Here is a 25,802-nt window from a genome sequence, read left to right on the forward strand (position 1 = left end):
TAATTCTGAAAGGGTGCAACAAGTGATTTTGGATTGTCAAACTATTTGTGTGTCAGTAACAGAAGATATGGGGATGGGGAAAAGTAAATCATATACTTCACAAGATTTTTTTTTAGACAAAGGCCCCAGAATAAAGGTCTTACATTTGTACCTGGTGTTTTGTTTAATTGCTTTAAATTGAAGTTGAATTTTTTACATTTGAACGGTCTTTAAATCTTCATTCCTCCTTTTCTCTCAATCCAATTTCAGATACCAGCAGGCAGGGCCGCTGATAGATTTCCCGGGGCCCAGGACTAGAGTTGCGTCCAGCCCCCCCCCCCCAAGTTGGCTGCATTGCCTCCTGTGTTGGCTTTATTACAAGCCCCCCCCCCCCATTTCACACCTCACGATTATACTAAGAAATGCATTCTCCTTGGATGGACCAGAACTGACAATAGGTAGCACAAGACCGGTAGGGCCGACTACAAACGGGCCGGAGCATGGGCTAAGGAAGCGAATACACAAGCGCGCAGATCCCCCATAAGTAGGACCAGCGATATAGACTCCTTGAAAGAGATTCTCAAGACTGCAACCCCCCTCTCCCCCCCCCTCTCTTGTTGTAAGTCGGTATGTCTGTTCGTCTCCCCAGTTTGTACAGTTATTATTGATGTTACCTAAATCAAGTGCTGTGGATACTGATTTCCCAGACAATGGGTTGAAAGATTGTTGTATGCATGTATCAAATGCTTAATAAAAACTTTTGTTGAAGAAAAAGACTACAACTACCCCAATACATATAAAAAGACCCACTCCCCCCAATACATATGAAAAGACCCCAACCCCCAATACATATAAAAAGACCCACACCCCAAATACATATAAACAAAAGTAGACTTACCTTGGGGGATTGTCAGGCCGGGGCACTGCAAGTTGGGGCCGACCTCTGGTCTGGCCAGGCCCGGCTGCTGGTTGCGGCCAGGCCCCAGCTCTCCATCAGCTGCAGGCCTCCTCACTCTGTGTCCCACGCCGAGCTTCCAAAGTCAGCACGCACCAGAAGCTGAGGCCCAGCTTACTTCCGACAAGCTGATGTCAGAGGGGCCCGTCGCGCGCCACCAGAGGCTGGAAGCTCGGCGTGGGACACAGTGAGGAAGAGGCCTGCATCTGATGGAGAGCCGGACCCGGCCATTACCGGCAGCCGGGCCTGGCCAGAGGTCGGGGCCAATTTGCAGCGCCAGATGCCGGGCCCCTCGCAGTCACCGGTTCGGGACACTTGTCCCTTCTTTCCCCCCTCTGTCGGCGGCCCTGCCAGCAGGTGTGAGCAACCACTGACCACTCCTTCTACCTCCACTACTGCTGTGGATATTCTGACTGACTGACACACACACACACACACACACACACACTGATTGACACACACACACACACACACACACACAAGGATTTCACAGTTATTATAAATATAGACGTGCAAATAGCTAAAACACGCATTCTAAGTCAAACTTCTTTGCGTTTTGGCACTGAAATTGTGTTTTGATTTTTAATTAAAAACATCACCACCACAAATACAAGTTCAGTGACAAAACAGTGACAAAAGACAAAGAGGTTTCACTTAAAATGCGCGTGCTGGGCACAAACACCATTTTTTAGGCACAAAAGTGGTGCATGAAAATCTTATTTTAAATTGTGCTTGTGTCCGCCTAGGTACTAACCTGACACTTGTCCATCTTTGTCATCTTTTTTGTCATTTTGATGGCACGCAGAAATGCGCACCGCTAGGTGTACAGAGGTAAATATTATGTACTAAAAAAACAATGTTACCGCTCGTCAAACAAAATGTGGAAAGTGCGTCAAAATTGAAACCCTAAAAGTCAGTTAATGGTGTTGGCGCATAATTAGGTTGTTATGTATCAACCAAAAAGCACAGACGTTTCATTATAAAGGTTAACAGAATGGCTATTATAAATAACATTACCCCAATAATTTAGATTTACAATTATAATAATTAGACATTTAGCATGATGCAATACATCAAAATTAATTTCAAACAAGAACTACCAAGAACATTTCATGAAGGTTTGTGCTGCTTTTTCTCACACACACACCAAAATTAAAACCCTAATGATTTTAGTACTTATTAATTATTATAATTGCAGTGAATAAACAGTAACTATTACTTGTTTTTTTTGTGTGTGAGCAGGTTCAGACTTGTTGTTTATACAGGTTTTAAAGTAGTTACTGATCCCTCACCACCGCCACTGTTTGCTCTCAATCTTCTCAGAACACTTGATTTCTATGCATGTTTTTACCTGTCAAGACACAATTAAGTCAGCCCTTAAATGTCAGGCACATGCACAGCGAAAAGCATTGACATGATTACAAATTGAAAGTGTTCTCTCTCCAGCTATGGCTTGGTTATATAACACCTTATCTACTTGATGAACCTGCAAAATAATTGTTATGCTGTGCATGATCCCTTGGGCAATAAAAACACTTAAAATCAGAGAACATTTCACCCTATTTTGCAACTAAAACTTCAGTACAGTGCATTTAAACGCAATCATTTGGCGGATGCAACCTTTTAACAAATGATCTGATGCTCTTTGCAATTATTCATATTTTCCATATATAAGGTTTTATAAGCATTTCTGTTTCTTTTCAAAATATATTGGCCCAGCACTGGAAGTTAACTTATTGCAGAGTACTACTTAATGTAGTACTACTACATAAATACGGCCCACAATGATTTTTTGCAACCCGTGAATTAAGCCTTACTATTGTGTTTTTAAAAATAAAAATTTTAAAAAAAGTGTTTTTTTTTTTTTTTAATGCTTTAGTTTTCTCTATATAAACCAGAGGGGCTGAAACTTTAAATAACTGTACAGCCAACAGTTAGTTTATTGAGAGACAGTCGCTAGTTAAAACACTTTATTGAAAAAAGATTCCACATTGCAATATTGTGTGTGTCCCCTTTGGTAAGGAAACGGGTAATAAACAATTACAATAAACAATAAACAATAATCATGTTCAGAGAATGCACAGTTCCTCTATATTTGCACCACTCTCCCGAATCCCAGTAACCGATAATGTGGAAACATACGTGTGTTTTGAAATGTTGCTTTGTTACATGCAAAACACACTGTATGCATATTTGTATGCTGCGCAGAATTGCTTGTAAAAGATCAGCATGTTTGATTACATTGTAGCCATTGTGTAATAAAAGGCATTTTCTGATACTATTATAATAGTTACAAAATGAAATGTGAAATAATTGAGTCTTTTTCATAACACATCTGATACTTTGGGTCTATAAAGTAAAGTCTCCTTGATGCAAAAGTAGGGAAACCAATGCTAGAAACAAAGCCATATTCATCAAAGAGAAGGAATTCCATTGAAATTAATGGGCGTTTTTCCTGTGATAAATGTGATGCCCTTCTTTTGCACAGCTCTGCCCCAGTTTTGCAGTTAGGAGATTTTAGCCAATTCCGGTCCTCAAGGGCCACCAACAGGTCAGTTTTTCAGGATATCCCTGCTTCAGCACAGGTGGCTCAATCAGTGACTTAGTCATGCAGAATGACTGAGCCACTGATTGAGCTACTGTACCTGTGCTGCAGCAGGGATATCCTGAAAACCTGACCTGTTGGTGGCCCTTGAGGACCGGAGTTGCCCACCCTGTGCTAGTAGTTTTGCACAGGTATAAAAGCACTGTCAGATGTATCAATGTAAATATACCATTGCCTTAGGTTGAAAAAGCAAGTGCAAGGCTAGTGTAAGGTCAATGGGAAATACATTGAGGAAAGCTACGTTAAATCTTGCGACTGTATTTTTAGATGGAATTTAGATTTTTGAATACTCCAGACGAGTTTAAACAAGCACAATCATTCAATACATTCCTTTCTGACTTTAGTCAAACTGGGGGGAAAAGAGGCAATAAAGAGCATACTTATTTTTATTAATGATATTATTATTATTATTATTATTTTTATTATTATTATTATTAATAATAATAATAAAATCAAAGTATGAAAAACATGAGGAGTGTTTGTATCCAGTCACAAAAATGAGTGGTTTGAGGTTTTTTTTAGTAACCGTACAAGCATTCCTTTTCTACACCATTTAATGGCATTGTGCCAAGGTACAGTGCAAAGTTCTTGCCCCAGTTTCACTAGCATGAATATATACTGTACGTACCCTATGTATTCCATTGTAGAAAACAAAGGAGATAGCTGCCGCTCTCCAAATGTACAGGTGTATAACCGTATGTATGTAAAAATAGGGTGCATACGGGAATGGAGTATACTGGAGTACGGGGAAAGGTCACAGATGCGGCCTAAAAGAATCCTATTTTGCACTCTCTATTGACAGATGTTATGCTAGGAAAGATTCAATACCTGGGGTTGCCCCCATATGCCTACATCAATATATTAAAAAAACAAGTTTATTAAACAATTATGCAACAAATATACAAACTTATAGACAACCACTATGCAACAACACTAACAGTTGCCCCTTTCCACACTCATTCAGATTATAAAATAAAACAAGTGTTAACCTATTAAACCACATCACTGTATTTTGCTAAACTTGTTCCTATGTTCAGCTCCTTGTATGCCTTTGGGTCATACAAAGAATTCATTTAGTATGCCTCCACCCCAGTGCACTGAGGGACTAACCCCAAATAAGGAGGGAAGGTGGGAAGAAGAGGGTGACATGTATAAGGTTGTGGGGCAGGGGTGGCACATGGGAGGAGCAGGGGTGACGCATGGGGCAGGTGGGGAATTGCATTTATTCCAATGCTGTCCTTCACATTCAGGTTGCAGTGCCAGGGGAGCCCTCCACCCACATCATGTCCTTCTCAGGGGGGAGGAGTCCTTTGCCCACAGCACGTTTTTTTTTTTCATGGGGGGTGGAGTGACCTCCTTGTCCACCAGAATGCATTTCCTCTCAGGAGTGTGGGATCCCCTGCCCGCATCGCTTTTGTTCTCCTCCCCCTGGCTGCTCTCTCACATGGCGCTGTCATTCCCATGCAGATGCATTTGAGTGGTGCTGGGCGGTAATGGCAGCTCAAAGTGTGGCAGTAGCATGGGGGGAGGGACTAGATAGGGTATTTGAGATTTTACAGTGGGCCCTATGCTGGCTACGCCGCTAGCAAAGTGTGATCTGATATCACATGCAATCACAGCTTATTTAATGGCATGTTCATTCTTAAATTCATGGTATAGCATTTACATATTACACTAAAGAAAGCGGAGCAAATAAAGAAAACGACAAAATTGGTTTATCATACCATATGTCCTTGTCATAAGTGTTTATTAAACATGGCACAATCCTTTTAGGAATAAAATGACAATTTTCTTACTAAATGCAGTTTAATGAATGTGCCCCATGATTTTCCTGAAAAACGACTGACTTGATCCACACACGCATTATGCTTGTGTGTTGTAGATCTCTTGGACAGTGGATGTAAACATAATGATCTAAATAACATTTGGCTCAAAGTCTGCAGGTCTAACCTTCATGGCAACAGATTTCAGAGAATACCACCATCCGTGCCATGTGTACCAGACAATCCCATCGTCTGTTTTAGCGGTGTATGGTCCTTTGTAGTACAAACCATTTAGGTTGGCAGTGTGACACCTGGTGGAAAGATGGAATAAAAAATGTTAACTAGAGTGAAATAAATCTCATAAGAGGTGACACAGCAGTGATCAACTCTGATCATACGATATGGGTCCGAAGAGACTAGAAGTAAACTAAAAACAAATGATCTGCAATTGTCTTTCATTCTCAAATGATTATAATCAGACATTAAAAAAGTTAGGGTGGGTAAAAAAAAATGACAAAATCCCTCTAATGTACAGTGTACAGTAAATAAAAATATCACTTGGGGGTGCATTTGCATGTATCAGACCGGTCTGCAACCCTGTTTTCCCCCATTATTGCTTAGCAGACAATGCTTCCACTGCAGCAAGGGATTCTGGGTAATGACATGCAACTGAGCACTCACAGTGTATCACCCTTTACTTCTTATTCATTTTAACATGGAACCATATAAGCTTACACATGCTGTATTACACAGCTTTTCAGGACAGCCTGGGTTAAAAAGCACGTAGCTAGTAAACCTACTTACAGACAGCTGTTTCGACCTTTTGGGTCTTAAATTGTCAAATGTCAATTCCTAGGATACCAGTTACTGTAAGGTAGTGTTTTTCAGCTCTCTCCTCAGGGGACCAGACCAGGCTTTTGGAATGGCTAATAATAAACTCAATGATAGATGTGTGCTTAGGATCATTTGGTAATTTCCAAAATATGGTCTGGCAGGGGTCCCTGAACGAGGAGAGAGCTGAAAACACCGACTGTGTACAGCTGAATCTGGATATTAAAGACAGTTGGTTTAATATGTATATTTATGGGGGTTATATATTAAACTGGGAGAGTGCTGACCGGAGCATTATAACACAGAAACCTACATTGATGTCATTGAAGTCAATGGGAGTTTCTGTGCTATGGGGCCCGATCCTTATTATAGCAGTTTAATGAATAACCTCCAATGTATCAAGTGTGCATTGATGCACAGCATTGCCACTAATAAATAGAAAATCCAAATGCATTTGAACGTGTTGAATTTATGTCAAGAAATGTATTTATGTTAATTGATACATATATGAATCTACTCAGTGTGATCTTTGACAAAATAACCTTATCTCACTGTGATCTTGATATCTGCAGTTAAATACTACATTGCAGCATTTGCTGCATGTTAAATAGACTGGAACATGCTTGGGGAACCTGTGTGATACATTGTGTATCTTTCACAATGCTACTATATATTGCACAGAATTTAGTCTTTGACTTTAGAAATTTACTTTTGTCCTGGTAGAAGCATCTTGCTTGTATTGTGCAGTTCCAAGTTCTTTGCACTTGTAATGTATTATCATTTTCTCAAAAACTGTACACAACAGAAATGTGCTTTTAACAAAGGACGCTATATAAGAGCATACTCTATCATTCACAATCAGTTTCTCTAAAACCATGTCCTGCCATAATTGCACTATTTGATTAGTAAAATTATTGTGTATAGACTAAAGAATTCTGTTCAGCATATACATTTTTTGTAAACAGCAAAATCTTCAGTCGCAGTTATTTAAAAAAAAATGTGTCTTGGGTTGTTTGGTTTTTACTGAATGTTGTAATTAAATGACCTCATATGCTTTTTCTCGAGCAGGAAGAGCTTCCATGCCATGGACTCTTTGGCAAAGCGTGCTCACGTGACTGCGGCGTCTATTAACCCGGAAAAAGAAGAGGAGGAATCCTCCTCTTCTATATCCCTGCAGTTCAGATCTCCTCGGAGTGCAGGAAGCGACTTGTCCTAGAAAACGAGCACTCAAAGGGCAGGAGTAGCGACAACGTCATGGGACTCCTGGAGTGCCTATCATGGGGTGCTCAAAGCACTTTGGACTTTGGGGTCGGAGGTTGGCAAGAGGCCTAGACTCCCAGCCCTGCAGATAGGGACTGGTAAGTGTGAGTCAGCCCTTACAGAAAGATAGGCCTGTTTTTGTTTTTGTACTGTTTAAAGACACAGGCGAAATAAAGGTCAATGTTTCTTTTCCCTTAAATGCATCTCTTTGATTATACCTCTGCACTTGTCTCTTATACACTTAAATGTAGAAATTGTTGAATAGTTGGTGTCAGGGTCTCTCTCAGCTACAGCTCGTCATTGTGAGATTTCTCTCCTCGCAATTTCTAGAAATGTATTAGCAACAGGAGTCAAGCACAAGAAAGAACAAATAGTGTGATATTGTTCATAGATTTGTCATTAAACTCATCACAAGTTAAGTATCGCACTCACATGATATAAAATATAAATAAGCATTTGAATAATGTATTCTATGGGAACCCATTAATTATTTTTCCTGTCTCTTTGGGTAATACCCAGCATATAAACACACACACACACACACACACACACACACACACACACACACACACACACACACACAGTGGCGGATTTACACATACGCTGCCCTTAGGCACTTACATGTTGCCGCCCTCTTCCTTCAGCATCATTTGACGCCGCGCCGTCACTTTCCACGGCAACGCAATGCCGTGCACGCGCGATCGTTGCTTGTCAGCTGCGCATGCGCGGCCGGCAAGCCCCGATTACACATGCGCACAAGGGGGTGGCAAGCACCGATTGCGCATTCGTGGCCAGCAAGCGCCGATCGCGCATGCACGGCTGGCAAGTGCCAATTGCACATGCGCACGAGGGGGCGGCAAGTTCCGATGTATGCCGACCCCAAATTTTGCCATTGTAGACCCAAGTCTGTCGCCACTGTATATACACACTATACGCCACTGTGTATATACACGTAAATACATACATATGTATATACATACAGATACATATGACTACACCTATGTATACAGTAGTTTTTGGTTGACATACAGTAACTACAAATAATTATTATTAACCATTGTACCTGTTAAACCACCATCCTGCTTTGTCTTCTTCGGCACAATTTCCTTCATAGTTGTCATTGTCTTTGTCTCGAGTACTGAATTTCATGCCATTTTGGTTTGCCCACCATTTAACTTCAGGGTTGAAACCACCAGCAAGGGAATCTCCAGCTGTACCTGTGTATTCTCCACAATTCATCTGATATGAGCTCTGGTATGATTGAAAACAAACATAAGTCATAATGACACACTGAACAATAAAATACACGATTTATCTCAAATATGAGTACACCAATGACCGTTTTGTTGCACTGTGTTCACCCTATTGAACTTTCTCCATGGAAGTTGAGGACAGTGTCACAGCTTAAAGATTGTATGTATGATGGGGCCGTTAGGTATAAAAGTATCATACAGTACTTCCAACTACAAATAATGGGACCGTTAGGTATAAACGTATCATACTTCCAACTACAAAACATGAGGGAGCATAGCTGAAAACTGTAAGGGGGAGAAGAAAGAGAAAAAGATAAAAGCAGAAATTCACTATCATCCAATACGGACTGATGCACCATGATACTGCATTAACTGCCATTCAAATCAATGACTATTAATGTGGGATTGCCAGGTGTGATAACCCATACAGTAACTAAGGTGAGTGCATCCCAGTGAGAAAGTACAAAACATGCCACAGAGTGTACGATCGACAAATCTCTTTAAATACTACAGTATAATATGCACTGCAGACCTTTGTAGGGATCAAGAGAAGAATCCAGAATTACAAAGGTGACAGCAGCAACTAAGGAAGAAATAATAAGCAGAAAACCAGTGGAAAAAAAAAAGGAAAGGAAATCAGAAATACAAAAACAGCCAAAAGGTTGGAGGGAGATTTTACACTTAGGCTGCGTCCATAGACACTGCAGCCGTGCGGAGGCGCGCGGAGGCTGAGGTAAAGCGTGTGCTTTCTCTAGCCTTAGTACGCACCGTCTGGGAGCGTGTCTATCGGCGGGCCAGTGACGTCACTGAGCTGGTTCGCCCTCATTGGGCGAACCGTTCACGTAACCGCCCAATCGCGCGAGAAATCAGTTTTGACTAATTTCACGTGCATCGCGCGCCCCTCCCGGCTTCTGCACTGCCTTTAGGCAGTCTGATCACGCAGCGAGCTGACGCGTCCGCGTGGTCTGCCCCTGTATGGACGCAGCCTTACAGATGCTCACTGGCCCTGGAGTTCTGGTTTTAGATGTGCCCCTAAAAAGTGTGTGTGTTTTGGATTATGGGGAATATATGAATCTTATTTTTAAAATCATGTTACCTGGGGCTGTTTTTAGATTCATATTTAAGTATTTATGCACTTGACAATCATCTATTTAGCAAAAATAATGATAATAACCAATTAGTAGAGTTTGAGGAAGATGTTTTGACATTATTGTACATGTATATATAAATTAATATATATATATATATATATATATATATATATATATATATATATATATATATATATAAAATTAAGATAGGCCTTTTTCTGTAAGGTGCGCACAGAAAGTCCCATTGACTACGGCCCCATTGTTGACAATGAAGGTTTTCTGTGCGAAAGCACCAATCCTAACAGAATAGGGTCGTAACTCGCAGTGGGAAAGAAGAGGAGACAAAAAAGACATAAGGAAATGTAGTGGTGGCTGAGAGTTATTGGTCGGCGAAACCTGAATATAATTTGCAAGCATATATTGATACCACAGGCTGTAGATTCATTACTCATTTTGCCAACTATTCAATGTAATTATGAAGACTAAGGGGCTTATATAATACGAACCAAAATGGCCAATTGCATTGTGATTGGCTAAAAACTCCTATTAGGGAAAATCGTATGTCTTAGGCTTATTGAATAAGCCAATAAGAAGGAAAATAAGTAAAGTTTCAGGAAGAAAATAAAGCAAGTTTGATTTAAATGGCGTGTTGCAGATTTATTCCCTAAGGAAAATGGTCCGTGTAAATGGAACTGGAAATGAATGGGTATAGTAGTATAGATACACTGAACCAGTAGTGAGACAAGGCAGATGCTGCTATATTTTCTGCCCACTTAATTAAATAATAATTGTTCCTGTTTTCACCTTTGGCCTGGGCAGGGAGAGCTGTGCCACAGTATAATTGTATTTAAACCCCTGACCTCCCGCATTTCTACTTAGAACAGTACAAATAACATGCATGTGATTTCGGTTTAATCATGTCAAATCTCTTACAGGGACCTGTTTATAATTATCACTAAAAATGTAAGTTTAGTTTTTCCATAAGAACTCTCTTCAGAACGTTTACCAGTACAGTATATTATTTATCCAAAGTAAGTTTAATCTTACACCTTGCCATGTTTTATTACCTCTTCACCTCCAACTTGAAAACTTTTGTATTGTGCAAAACGCCTCTGTCCTTCGAAATCCACAAGATCAATTCTTAAGGTATAATCACCTGTAAGCATGCAAGAGAAAAGAAAATATCATTCTACTGTATGTTTAACTATTGGTGCCTTCCTGGTTTTGATATTTTTAATAGTATTCTTTTTCCTCAGCATTGATTGGTTCATTTAGCATCTGCTATTCAAATCTAGTTAATATTGGTAGCTTCAATTTTTCCCAGAAAGTTATCTTGAGACATGTCATCTCTATTGCTTTTACTACATAGTTTTTGGTAAAAGTCTTGAAACAACAAATGTAAGATCTGTCGTAATTTCTCCCAAGTTTTTCCTAATTCTTAGAATGTGGCTGGACTTCATAAATTTCCTGGCCAGATAACCCAATAATATTCCTGTGTTATTTCCAAGTGTATAAAAGTGTAGTTCCCTAAACTTTTCTGAGTGTGGCAGTTGGGTATGTGAGGTCATAGAACCAAGCAGGCTAATGAGAGGCATGCGGGGGTGGGGCTGGGCCACGGACCAATCAGATTGGCCAGAGGCTGAGTGACAGACCGACAGACCAATCAGATTGCTCTGCAAACAAACAATGTTTTCATTTTTATAGATATATATATCATATACAAATATTACTTGTGAGCACATTCACATGTCTTAGACAGGTCTGCATCCCTGCTTTTCACCATACACCATACAGTGCTTCCACTGCAGCAAGGGATTCTGGGAAATGGCATGCAAATGAGCACACAGTGCCACCTTTTACTTCAAAACTATTTTTACTAGTAAATATAGGCCCAGTTGATTGCTAATATTTCTTGTAAGTCTTAGGCACGTTCTGTAGTGCAGGGCGCGTGCTATGCCGTGCGCGGAATTTTAGTTTCGATACAAGGGCCGCGTGCGCACGGCAGGGAGCGGGGAGCCGACAGACAGCAGCGAAGATGAGGAAAATCATCTTTTCGCGCCGCTACCGGCGCTGAGTGTGTGTGTGTGTGTGTGTGTGTGTGTGTGTGTGTGTGTGTGTGTGTGTGTGAATGTGTGTGTGTGTGAATGTGTGTGTATTTGTGTGTCTGCACAAATCTAATACATTTTTTATTTTTACCAATGTTTTTTTTTAATAAATAATAAATTACACATAAACACACACACACACACACACACACACACACACACACACACACACACACACACACACACACACACACACACATACATACACACATTAACACACACAAACACACAAACATACTCAACACTGTATACTTACTCAACACAGTATACTTACGAAAAGCATGCGGCACGTGTACGCGCGGCTGCATGGAGCATGCAGTATATAACAGCCCTTAGCTAACTTATAACTAGCTGAAGCAACAGTAGGAGCATGTACACTGCTCTCTTACCCTTTAGCTGTCCTTATAGAAAGTTATATACATACCTAATGTAACAGGGCTGGTCCCAGTTGCCTCCCTGCCTCCTGTCTATGTAAGTTCCTGATAGCTACAGGCTGTGACAGGTAATCCATGGGGCAGTTGACCCCCCTCATGCTACTCTCTGAGTGACTCTGAGTGAACATCTGAATTCTATAGAGGACCCTATACCATCAGGGGTCCAGCACCATACATAGACCTGGAATCCTATGAGACCCTGCACCACTGTATGACCATCATATACACTGACTGCAAATAAAGCCCTGGTTTCCGTATACTTCTTTCTGAGTGTCAGTCTCTGGGCAGAAGGTTGAAGTATGTTTGGTGGTGACTGATCTCTGGTACCCTGGAGCCCATCACAACTGGAGGCGCTAAGCACCCTGAAAGAATCTCAGTGTTCATCAAAAGCCTGTCCTGGTCGCCACTACAACGGAGACAGCTCAGCTCTCCTGGACCCTCACAGGTATGTGCACCACTATCACTTATAGCTGAAGCAGTAACTCCTAGAGGGTACGGGTACATATGCTACACTAACATTATAGAAAGTATTATAGGCTATCGAGAGAAATTAGAGAGTACATGAAGGAAGTGAGATGTACAAAGAGTGCACAACTTTTTTTTTTCATGCATGTGTACCTTGCCGTGTCAGATAGTGTAGATTGTCATTCCCAAGCCAGTATTCCCCTTTTGCAGAGGAATAATCACCAAATCCTTGTTTATAGTCATCCCAGTTTCTTCATGGAAAAAAAAGAAAAATATATGTGCACAGTTATTTAAACTTGTACATGTAATTCAATCTTAAAAGATTTATTTTCCACCGCACTCGAACACAAGAAAAAGATTCCTTAAAATATTTTGTCAAAAAGTATTAGAGGTCTCAGTATGTATTATAGTGAACAAATATACATATAATTATACACCAAAATCTCTAATATATGTTGAGGAAATGTTCCAAGGAACCTTTTTTTTGTTGATGTTTGAATTCAGTGTGGTGGATCCACAATTAGAATTGTGGTTCCCCATATCATTGAATAGTTTATTTAGTGATGTGGGAATCACCTCTGCTTTTCTGCCAGCACTGAATCGCCATTGCTACTGACTGATGTGAATACTGCAGCAACATTGGACACAAAAACAGAAACATTCGGAGGGAGCACAAACATTCCGAGCGGACAAGGTCCCTATAGCAAGCACTCGGTCCTTGTGAGGGGAAAGCAATTACTCTATGTATAACTGTCACATATGAGAAAATATGGTGATATGAACGGAGGTCAGATAGTAGAGTGGATATGATAATATTAAAATCAGATTTAATAGATATGCATTAAAAAGATGAGGACAAAGAGTATCTAAAACAAGTATTAAACTAATAAAGCACTGTAATGCTGTTAATAAAGCACTGTAATGCTGTATTAATGCATTACAGTGCTTTATTAACAGCATTACAGTGCTTTATTAGTTTAAGAGATGAGTGCAGAGGTACATTTTATGGAGACTGATTAGGGGGAAATTAAATCCTGGCTTTATTGAGCCTGTTCCTTTAACAAGGCAAAATATACAAAATTAAGAACTACTCCACTTTGGAGAAATAACTAAACCTTTACTCCAGCCCTATCTAACTGGGTAGGAAGTTAGGCTGATTACCACCCCAAACAAATATATATATTATTATTATATAGAGGCTTTTTACAGAGCTCTCATTAGTCCAGGTGGAGACTAGTTAATTGAGTGGTTGCATTTAACTATCTCTGCTGGATTCTCAGCTCTGATGATGCTTTATTTAAACAGGGATACGTTCCTGTTACAATTAGTTTAATACCTTTTTAGATATTCTCTTTGTCCTCATTGTTTGGTCCTCATTTTTTAATGCATATCCATTAAATCTGATTTTAATATGATCATATCCACGCTACTATCTGGACCGCCGTTCATATCACCATATTTTCTCATATGTGACAGTTATATATAGAGTAATTGTTGTCCCCTCACAAGCACTGAGTGCATGCTTTAGGGACCTTGTCCGCTCGGAGTGTCTGTGCTCCGTCCGGATGTTTCTGTTTTTTGTGTCCAATTCAGCTTCCCTAGTGCACCTCCTTGTTGAATGAACTCTGGTCATCATTGGTAGAGCGGGTATCTTCTTGTCTGAAGCAACATGCTAAAGTATTTTCTATCCATTTGCAAATGGATGATGTGTTTAATATATAAATATACCGGGATATGTGTTTCACAAAATAGCCCTGGGTTAGTAATCACTTCAATCCTGAAGAAGAAGTAAACGTAACAATCATTGACAGCACCATCCTTCAATAAATTTGAAACAGGGACAGAATTGACAGTAGATTAGATTCCAAATCTCACAAAGTTACTTACCTGTTAAAGTCTTGACTTCCATCAGAGCGCCTCTGAAAAACAGTCCAGCCTCCTCCTTCAGACATGTCACAATAAACATAGAATAGGCGGGTACTCTGGAGAGGTTTTATTTTGTAGAATCCAGTCAATTTATGTCCATCGTTGTAGATCTCAGCACAATCTGCCCTCAGAAAATCAAGAAGTGATCAAGATTGGTGAATTATTTGCTAGTTCAGTTGTTTGCTAAACCCTAAAAACTAATATTGACAGATTTACTATAAATCATTCTTCCTGTTATTACACAGGTTATTAAGAGTTTATATTAGCGTTAGGGACCCCTGATATGTGGTCTGCCTTGGCGTTGGCTCAGGGGCTTACAACAATTTTGGCCAAAAATGTCAAACTAAAAGACCATTTTACTTTTTAGATATTTATACATATATATTTAGGCACTGTACCGTGTATGAGTCTCACTGGATGTGCTAAAAACTGAGCTTTGTCTGTGTTTTATGTTCTGTCTCTGGTTTTAAAATTCTAAACCCTAAAAAACCACAAATTATTTAAAACAAACGATCAAATACTTGCCTTTTCCTCTAACCTTTTTTAACTTTGGCTTTTTCAAAGTAATCTGAATTTTTATGTACACACTTCTCACAAATGGTTGAGATAGCATTACGTTAACAATAAATTGAATGTAAAAACATAATACATTTCTAACATCACGCCACACCAAATTGCCAATAAGTAAAGTACTCACTTTCTAGGCAGTGGCAGTTTGGGGAAAAAGTACACAACAAGCAAGTTATCCTCTGTCATCTATTTCCTGCTTCCAGATGAACATAAGCTCAAAGATATTTTGTCAAACTTGCTAAATATCATATACAGAAGGACTTTCCCTCCATGAAGATTTAAAATCTTCTTTTAAATCCATTAATACTTTTTGCTGTTACATCAACTACTGGCAATAGGTTTAAGAGACTGAATTGATTGGCAGTGATACAATGTTTCTATTATTTATTTTGTCTGCACAAGCAATCCCACCCAAGTGTGAGACAGGGCTACCCCCCTGTGATGTTTAGGTGCACGTTGGTACCTTCCTGGTCACAGGCCCGACCAGGGAATAATGAGAGGAGGATGATCAGGTCCCACGCAGCGGGGCCTCCAACACAACTCCCCTCACACCTTATCCAGGGTTCAGTCCGCGGTGAAGTCTCCAGCCGGAGGATTCCTCTTATCTGCTGCAACGTGCAGCTCTGGTCCCACGCCATAGTCCGCAGCGTGGACGTCCGTCCACCTTCGCAGTGGTACTGCTGCAGCTCTAATGGGAGAGTCCCTATCAGGGGCCTTCCCTACAATACTCCGCTCATGTTGCAGGGTCTGTCTGGGGCCTAAGGGACAAGGTCTGGCCTAGTCCAGGAAGCTGACTGCTCCCTGGACACTTCCTTCCTTCTTGCTGCCTCCGTCAGGACTGCCCATGCTGTCTGCAGTCCCGCAGAGGCGATCTGGATCTCCAAAATGGCCACTTACTCCCAATTGGCTGGGACGGCCCATGTGCCCAACCCCGAGGCTTCTGGGAGTTGTAGTTCCGCTCCTTACATGTAGAGCCATTCCAAGATGGCCGTCACAACTTCTCCCAATTCAACGGAACAATGCAAGGGTGATGCAGAGGTAGCTCCCCCTCCTGTGGGCAGGCAAGGGGGACTCTGCTACACATATAAGAGATTTTATGTAGTAAAAATAGAGCGGATACACTCACAAATATCAGAATTAAAAAGGCATGTGAGTTTCCAGGCTGGATAAACAGATGTCTGACTCTCCTCTCCATTCGCCGTGTGCGTTCCTTCTCGCGGCGTCACCTCCAGTGAGCTTTCAGGGAAAGGGATGAAGGAGAAGATGGATCGGCTGTCTAAACTGCAGCTTTTTAAAAAGTCCAGTTCTGAGGGTGTTAAAACGTGCAGAACGAGACTACCCACTTTCTACGAGCATTTACAAGATGTGTACATGTTGCATTATTTGTGGGTTTTTTTGTGTATCTATCCCCTATTTAGTTCCTGGGAATTGCGCTCCAGCTCTCATCCTTAGGCTGCGTCCATAGAAGGACAAGCAGCGCTGAGCCATGCGGACGCTCCGCACTGGGCCCCTTCATCCTCAATGAGGATGCCTTGAGAGGGGGCTCATTTGCATGTCTTAGACAGGTCTGCAACCCTGTCTTTCCCCATTATCGCCCAGCATACAGCGCTTCCACTGCAGCAAGGGATTCTGGGAAATGACATGCAAATGAGCACTCAGTGCCGCCTTTTGTCTCAAGCTTGCATTACACAAGCAAATCCTCAAGCCAATGCATGCTGTTTTAAACACAGCTTTTAGACAGAGGCTGGGATGAGATGTAAAGCCATTAAACCCACTCACAGACATGTTTCAACCTTTTTTTTTTTACATTTTTATTAACGCTCACATTATTAACAATCAGTAAGCATCACTTTACAGAAAGTAATAAACAGAACACATCACAATACATTTCTTATATTGCTGAGAGAGAAAAAAAACCAATACAAAAGAAAAAAACATTACTTCAAGATTCTTTCATCTCATTCTTACAACCCAAACCTTAAAACTCAACGCCTTTCTCCGCTCTCTAGTACTGTGATCATCTTTTTTCATTCTTCCTTCATACGTTCCAAACCTTTCTTACTTTTCTCTAACTGGAATCCATTCCTCACATCAGTTTCACACGCGTCCCTTACAGCTTTCACGTCCCAATATTTTCGCCCAAATTTCCATCCTAGTCGTTTGTGCAAAACCTCTTCCTTTGTGAGCCCTACTTCATCTTTTCCCTGGGTGCTCCTTCCTTTTCTATCTCCCGCTGAATTTGCCTCTTTTGCCTGTGCAATCCCTTTCTGGCCTGCCTTTTCTTCACTTTCGCTCCCACTTACTCCGCTTACACTTCTCTGTATTTTAGTTCCCTCCACGCTTATCTATTTTTTTTGTGAGGACGAGCTATTGCTCTCGCTACTCTCCTTCTCCCTCACCTCTCCCCTAGCCTCTTTTATTTTAACCCACTGCACATGCTCCTTTTTTAGTTCTTCATATTGCTCTTTTGTCAGCTGTTTTCTTTGGTACATCATTTTTTCTAATCTTTCTATTATCTGTTCCTCACTACTCCCCCCATGCTGCTTCCGAAAAATACCCACCCAAAATAGAACATCTCCCACTGTGTCCTCAAAATGTTCCATTTTCTCTTTTAGGGTTACTTTCCCTGATACTTTCCCAACTTTACCCTCTACGCCTTCCTCTCTAGGCTCCACTTTACTCTGGCTATCCTTATCTTCCTTTGTTTCTATCCCTTGCAGATTTTTACGCTTTTGAGCTTTTTTTCCTCCTATATCCATTTCCTCCTCCAAAACATCTTGGGGACCTTCCCTCACCCTCTGTGCATCTTGAACCTCCATACTTTCCACCCAGCTAGGTTCCACCACACCCAATGACCGTATTTCCCCCTCCCCCGCATCTTTCTGATGGACTGCTCCCGTCTCCTCCCCTCCCCCCACCTCCGGTTTCTGGGCCAAGGAGTCCAGGAAGAGATCTTCCTCTTTTCTCCAAGATATTGCTTGTAGAACCCGCCAAAGTCTCTTCAATTTCTTCTCCTGAAGTTTCCTCAACTACAGTAATCTCCTGAAATCCCTCTACATTAGCTGACTCTTGTGTACACTCCATTTCAGTCCCAATTTTAGCAACCTGAGCATAACTTTTTTTCGAGCATTGCCGTGCAAAGTGTCCAAACTCACCACACAGGTCGCACTTTTTTGGAATGTCACAATCCGCAGCAAAATGTTCCTCTTTCCCACAGTTCCTGCAAACCAACCCCGTTTTTTTCACAATGTTCTTTAGTATGTCAGTACTGGTAGCACTTCCTGCAGTAGGTAGGTTGGCCGAAATAACTCAAACCAGCTTAGCCATTACAACCAACCTCACACTGATGATACCCATCAAGGTTGAAACATGTCTGTGAGTGGGTTTAATGGCTTTGCATCTCATCCCAGCCTCTGCCTAAAAGCTGTGTTTAAAACAGCATGCATTGGCTTGAGGATTTGCTTGTGTAATGCGAGCTTGAGACAAAAGGTGGCACTGAGTGCTCATTTGCATGTCATTTCCCAGAATCCCTTGCTGCAGTGGAAGCACTGTATGCTGGGTGATAATGGGGAAAGACAGGGTTGCAGACCTGTCTAAGACATGCAAATGAACATACAGTAATATTTACAGTTGCTTTATGCTTTACTGTGGAGGGTTTTTGTCACTTTTTTTACCCGCCATAACCTTAATAATTGTGGTATATACACACACACACACACACACACACACACACACACACACACACACACACACACACACACACACACACACACACACACACACACACACACACACACACACACACACACACACACACACACACTGCATGTAATCACCAGCAAGGTGATAAAAAAGACAGCACTCACCAGGTAAAGTCCAAATAAACTGTATCCAGAGTGTTCACACAAATTCCAACGTTTCGATCATCTTAAACACCCCCTTGAGAAAGATTCCTTGAAGAGGATCTAAACGTTGGAATTTGTGTGAACACTCTGGATACAGTTTATTTGGACTTTACCTGGTGAGTGCTGTCTTTTTTTATCACCTTGCTGGTGATTACATGCATTATTCATCTTTATGGGCCAAGCACCGCTCTTATACTGTACCTATATTCCTAGGAGTGCCAGTGACCTTTTTTGGATATATATATATATATATATATATATTACAAGGGTGAATAAATTTAAATGTCAGTGTGCCATATTACAAGAATAAATGATCATCATTTGGCAAAGATGATACTCTGCTAGATCCCAAGAGAGATTAAAAGATCAAAACGACAACCAAAAGATGGGAGGATGAGATCAGAAAATTTGTTGGAGCAACGTTGAGATGAAAGGCTAGCAACTGCAGTACTTCGAATATCATTGGGGTGGCCTTCATCCAACAGTGAATCGACAAGGGCTGCTGCTGATTATATATGTATATATATATATATATATATATATATATATATATGTATATATATATATGTGTATATGTGTGTATATATGTGTATATATATATATATATATATATATATATATATATATATATATATATATGTATATATATAAATATATATAAATAAATAAATGTAAATACAACTGTATGCTCATCTGCATGTCTTAGGCAGGTCTGCAACCCTGCCTTTCCCCATTATCACCCAGCACACAGCTATATATATATATAGCTGTGTGCTGGGTGATAATGGGGAAAGGCAGGGTTGCAGACCTGCCTAAGACATGCAGATGAGCATACAGTTGTATTTACATTTATTTATTTATAAATATATATATATATATATATATATATATATACACATATATATACACATATATACATATATATACACACATATACACATATATATACATATATATATACATATATATATATATATATATATATATATATATATATATATATATACATATATAATCAGCAGCAGCCCTTGTCGATTCACTGTTGGATGAAGGCCACCCCAATGATATTCGAAGTACTGCAGTTGCTAGCCTTTCATCTCAACGTTGCTCCAACAAATTTTCTGATCTCATCCTCCCATCTTTTGGTTGTCGTTTTGATCTTTTAATCTCTCTTGGGATCTAGCAGAGTATCATCTTTGCCAAATGATGATCATTTCTTCTTGTAATATGGCACACTGACATTTAAATTTATTCACCCTTGTAATGTGTCACAAACTTTTGTTTGATTTCAAATCCATCCATTTTTGTCCTATTTCTTCGATTAATACCTAGCATACATCTCTTCATACTTCTTTGCGTTGTTATAGATGTAACCCCTCTATTTCCCCAGTCTATATGTGCTGTGGTGAGGCCTGAGTCCTTCCTCCCTTTGTACACCATAATTGGACCCCTTAAATAAAAACAGACGAGACTTGTGTATATATTTACTGGTGCTTTATGCCCCCCGGGCAACCTTAACCTGATGGCCCTCACTCTTAATGAAAACAATATCCCATAATTCACAATATATGTATATATATATATATATATATATATATATATATATAATCAAATGGAAATATTACTGTATGCTCATTTGCATGTCTTAGACAGGTCTGCAACCCCGCCTTTCACCATTATCACCCAGCACACAGCCCTTCCACTGCAGCAAGGGATTCTGGGAAATGACATGCAAATGAGCACACAGTGCCACCTTTTGCTTCAAAACCATTTTTAACATGGTTCCCTATAGGCTTAAGCTTGCTGCATGGTCACAGCTTTGAGCACAGCCAGGGTTAAGATGCATAGCCAGAAAACCCACCCAGCCGGTATAACCAACCCCACACTGATGAGACCCATGAAGATCGAATCGACTGTCTGTGGGTGGGTTTACTGGCTATGCATCTTAACCCTGGCTGTGCTCAAAGGGGGAGGAATGAACAGGAGTGAACAGCATAATATGGTCAGACCTTATATACGCTCCCCGGAGGGGAGGGGCGGATAGCGGATGCCTAAACATATATAGAGAGGCATCGTAGGGAAACACATAAGCCCTAAAGTAACAAATAAAGAATCAAGGGGGAGGGGTAGTGTTGGAAAGGGAACGATGTAGGGAGAAGGCAGGGAAGGTAAAACAACCAGTGTAGCCATAGCAATACAAAAATACTAAAACAAGTGCTAGACCATAAAATTAAACAGTGCAGTGCACAAAATAAGCTGCCTGGTGATCTACTAGGAAATTTTCTCAAAAATACCCAAAAAACAATATAAAAATACAAATATAGAAATATAACTCGGCGCGTGTGTACATATATTATGTGAATAACCAATATGAATATATATAGTCCATAAAATGATATAAGTGATTGATGCGAGTAAAGTCCTTTTCTTCCAAACTTGAGTGGTTAACAGATGGTAGATGGGCTCAAATCTCAAAGCACACAGAGAAAGAGTTCCTCTTCACAGCAAAATGTTGTCTAGAAGTAGGTAGGCAGCATGCAGTGGAGGGAAACTGTATATGGAGTCTTCTAAGTCCAGAGAACTTCAGGTGTAACACGAACCCCACGTGGTATCCCCAAATCCGATGGATATAAAAAGAACCTCCTTCTCAGGAAAAGATGTCTCCTGAACCTGTCCCAGGACTCCTGTATCTTAATCTCCAACAAGGGATAAAGAGAGACAGAGGATTGCGCAATATATAAAAAATTTAATGACGCCTCCAGAACTAAAACAGAATGATACTCACAAAAGAACGTGAGTTTAAAATCAAATTAGAAGTGCCCGACCCGGCACACCCATCAGCAGTGTTCTGTCACTGTTAGTCCTTGCCGGTATCGCGTGTACCTCGCGTTGTTCCGGCGCGACCGTGATGACGTCACCGTCTCCGTTTCTGACTGGTAGTCAGATGAGTGTCCAGGGCAGAATCTCCTTAGGCTCCTCCCTACGCGTTTTGTGATGGGGAACGTCACTTCGTCAGTTCCCCGTCACGAAACGCGTAGGGAGGAACCTAAGGAGATGCTGCCCTGGACACTCATCTGACTACCAGTCAGAAACGGAGATGGTGACGTCATCACGGTCGCGCCGGAACAACGCGAGGTAAACACGATACCGGCAAGGACAGTAAAGCAGTTTGCAATATAGCAGATATATAACATCCATGATCTGGAGCAGATATGACTGCATAAATATGCATCAGCATAAGTAAAACATGAAAACGGGGCAGAAAAATACAGTAAGCAATAATACGCATGATGCACATTAGAGAGATAAGGGATATACGCGGCTTGTGGTAGGAGGCACAAACAGCTCCGGATACTTTTCAGGGCTTCAGATGTCGGCACGTTAGACACAGGATACCCAATATCAGGTCGTATATCACCTCAAGGAGGCTACTAAGTATACAAACCATACTGGGTTTATTCTCAGCATTTACCATCCTGTTTGCTCTGCGCCATACAGTATGTACTTACTTGGCATATAATCACACATATTTTATGTGTGATCACGCAGCTGTTGTCGGTATATTATTGTGGCTTTGGACATTGTCCGTTTTCAGCCCGTTCTTGTGCCTTCACACATTTGGGGATTTTAGTCCATGCATTCTTATGCATTTTTACGGTGTCTCGTCAGTTTTTATATTGTTTATTAAAATATATTTTTTTTTTATTTGAGTGTGACCTTTTGCGGTTTACCCTATCTAGGGAATAGGCTATTCAGTGGCCTCCTATGTGATGACATTTTCCTACAGTGTCACCTACCAAGAGTGCAATTATAGGGGGCTTTATATAATCCTTGCTGATTATTTGTGTGTTTACACCTCACAATAAACCAGGAACTGGGTAATTCTCCATTTTATTAGTCCCAGTGTCGGATGTGGAACCCACTTAAGCCAATATTATTGCCAGCACTGCGTGGGGGCTCTTATCTCACTTATTGGTGTATACTGTAGTAGCCTGGCAGACCTGTTTAGGGTTGAACATTTGTGAGGTGCATGTGTAATTTGTAAAGGATATTCTGAAGTAGCAGGAAAAAGGTCTCCCAGCTGTGTGTTATCCGGTCGCTCTTTAACATCCCAGAAAGTGTCTGGATCTCGCTTACTGATGACTCTTCTACTTATAACACACTTCTCTTTGTGTGAAGAAAATGTGTTTCTGCTGCTGTCTCTCACTTGCTCTCTCCTTGGATAGCAGTATCCTATAAGCCTCCTCTTTCACCATCTGTGAATGTCAGGCTGTCTCTTGAGCTAAAATATACACAATATATCACACCGCTCACCAGTATTAAATAATTGGAAGAATTCATTGAATAATGAATTTAATAGTGATTTTTGCCTAATTGTCCTGTCCCTTAAGCGCCTCTTACTGTAACGTGGGCTGTCTCTCTGTGTGCCTCTCCAACTGTCACTCCCTATCTATGTGTCTGGTCCCAGACTGGCAGTTGGACTCATTCTGTGCCTCTCAAACTTGAGACAGTTTGTTTCAATGTTCTGTCCGGTTTCTTCTAATCCAATCCCATACTGTACCTCTCCTATCATGTGTTGCCAGGCAGATCAGGGACAGTGTCCTATTCCTTATCGCCCCATGTGATAGGTGGAGCAGATTAATTCTCTATTGTACACAGAATACATATATTTGTAGCAGAGGCTACAAATATATCAAAACTTTTGTTTGTGAGATAGGTTAGATTTTACGGGATATACTTGGTAAACGTTAATTTGGTGTAAATGATGCAACAGCTAAACCTTTCCTTGCACTATTTTGACAGAATTTGTTCCCAATTCAGAGAACTTACTATATGTACAATAAAAATAAACAATTCTAGTTGCAAGAATAGGTTTTGGTTATATTATTTATGATTGTGCACAAAATTGTACAAGTGCTAAATTACTATAGATTAGCTTTTGAACACTATCAAACTTTTTACATGATCTAAACCACTGTTGTTCCATTTATGGGTGTGTTTTTGCAGTAACGCATAAAAAGCAAGGTTTAACACAACAGAAAAACGAGAGTTCTCATGTTTTTTATTTTAAGTTTTGCATTATGACATCTAACAGTTGGAAAGCTAAGAAACTTTTTCCCACTCTGGGTGTAACTGTAGTAAACAAAAATGGCTGCTAATGAAAAGCTTCTGGTGAATCAATGAGTAAAAGTAACAGTGACATTGCAATTATTAATCAGATAGATTTGGGACAGGTCCCATCTTTAAAAAGTTGCCTTCTAACAAGGTGACTCCTAGTTTATGATCAAATAACTGGTTCTATATTTAGAGACAATCTAATTTGGGTGGGGATAGGGTCATCACGCATCATTTCAGCTTTAAAATGGTCTAAGCCCTTTTGTAAACCCAGATTCAATATGAAAGTAAAGGTCTATTCACACTTACTGTATGTACACATGAAATTGTAGGTGTGCTTAAATGATCAAATTATGGGTGAGACAGCTTGGTACTTAAATTGTGTTTAAGGCTTTTGTTGTCATGTTCCGTATTACAATCCGAGTCAGGAAGGGTTTCTGAAAACCAAACAACTGTACTGAATAATGCTTGCACAATCTTTATTTTCCTCTGCTCCAGTCAGCAGGGGTCATTAAACAAGATGAAAGAAAACGGAAATTCTGACCTGCATAGTTTATGTTTTCTCCCAGGTCGATGACAATGTTCTCATCACCTCTGTCCAGTAATTGAATCTCCTTTTCTTGCAACAAATGCTGAATTTTTATTTGCTGTAGTTTCACTCGGTGCTCAAGGAGTCTAACCTGGGCCTTAAGCCGCAACTGCTCTTGGAGACAGCTCTCCAGGGCCTAGGTTATAAAACATATTTATAGCAAACAAAGCATTGGAAAACTCTTTTTTGAGGAAATATAGGTAGTAAAAATGTCAATTCTCAAAACTTGTTTTGACAAACATATGAAACCAATCTGTTCATTTGTATTTAACAAAAAGCAAGGCCAGAATCTACAACTAATATCACATTAACAAGTTAAAATAAGGAATCTCAATCACATGCATCATATACACTTCCTCCTAGTGTCTATTAGTGCTAGTATTATAATACATATAATGATAATTTCCACAGCTACTAAAAGTCTTTCATGCATAACATAAAGGCATTTTTGAAAAAATGTATTCTCTTAAATAGTTGTCTCCAGGAACACACACTATTAACTTTTCAAATAATTTTCTGTGTAACAATATTGGGATATAGTCCTACAGCATTATGTAATATGGATTTCCTTGGAAGATTATGGGTTATATTTGCTAAGTGTTGCTAAAACAAAAATGCATTCAATCTGATCCCCTTCAGTCTACATCAGTTTTGCCCCAAAAACGGGTACCTGTAAGGGTTCCCCAAGAGCTGCTGCCCTCTGGACAGAATCAGCGTGCTAAGCGTTAACGTCTGAGTTTGCTTAGTACTATGTGTTTCGTCAACGCTGCCCACTGGAATGTTAATGACCCAGGAGGACAAAGGACTGAAATCACAGCTGCATTCAATCTGAACCCGTTCAGTTTACATCTGCATTGTCCCAAAGGCAGAGAGTCTTTGGTGCAGCCGAAGGGCAGCCAAAGGGTGTGAGAAATTTGCTGCCGTTTGGTAATGTTAAAGTTGCTCTATTTCAATCT

The 25,802-nt window shown here is 40.4% G+C and overlaps 1 protein-coding gene across 1 annotated transcript in view; it reads right to left on the bottom strand.

Moving 5' to 3' along the window:
• Nucleotides 1–5,253: 5,253 nt before the first annotated feature.
• FGL1 (fibrinogen like 1) overlaps nt 5,254–25,802 on the bottom strand; it is a 71,783-nt gene continuing 51,234 nt past the window's right edge. Inside the window, exons 3-8 of the mRNA XM_075610089.1 lie at nt 24,802–24,982; nt 14,629–14,788; nt 12,895–12,992; nt 10,805–10,893; nt 8,457–8,644; nt 5,254–5,613 (exon numbers count right to left, since the gene is read on the bottom strand). Of these exons, the coding sequence (XP_075466204.1) occupies nt 5,454–5,613; nt 8,457–8,644; nt 10,805–10,893; nt 12,895–12,992; nt 14,629–14,788; nt 24,802–24,982 (876 nt within the window). The 3' untranslated portion in view covers nt 5,254–5,453. The remainder of the gene's footprint in view (nt 5,614–8,456; nt 8,645–10,804; nt 10,894–12,894; nt 12,993–14,628; nt 14,789–24,801; nt 24,983–25,802) is intronic.

This window comes from Ascaphus truei, chromosome 1, assembly GCF_040206685.1.
Source record: "Ascaphus truei isolate aAscTru1 chromosome 1, aAscTru1.hap1, whole genome shotgun sequence".
NCBI classification, from domain to species: domain Eukaryota; kingdom Metazoa; phylum Chordata; class Amphibia; order Anura; family Ascaphidae; genus Ascaphus; species Ascaphus truei.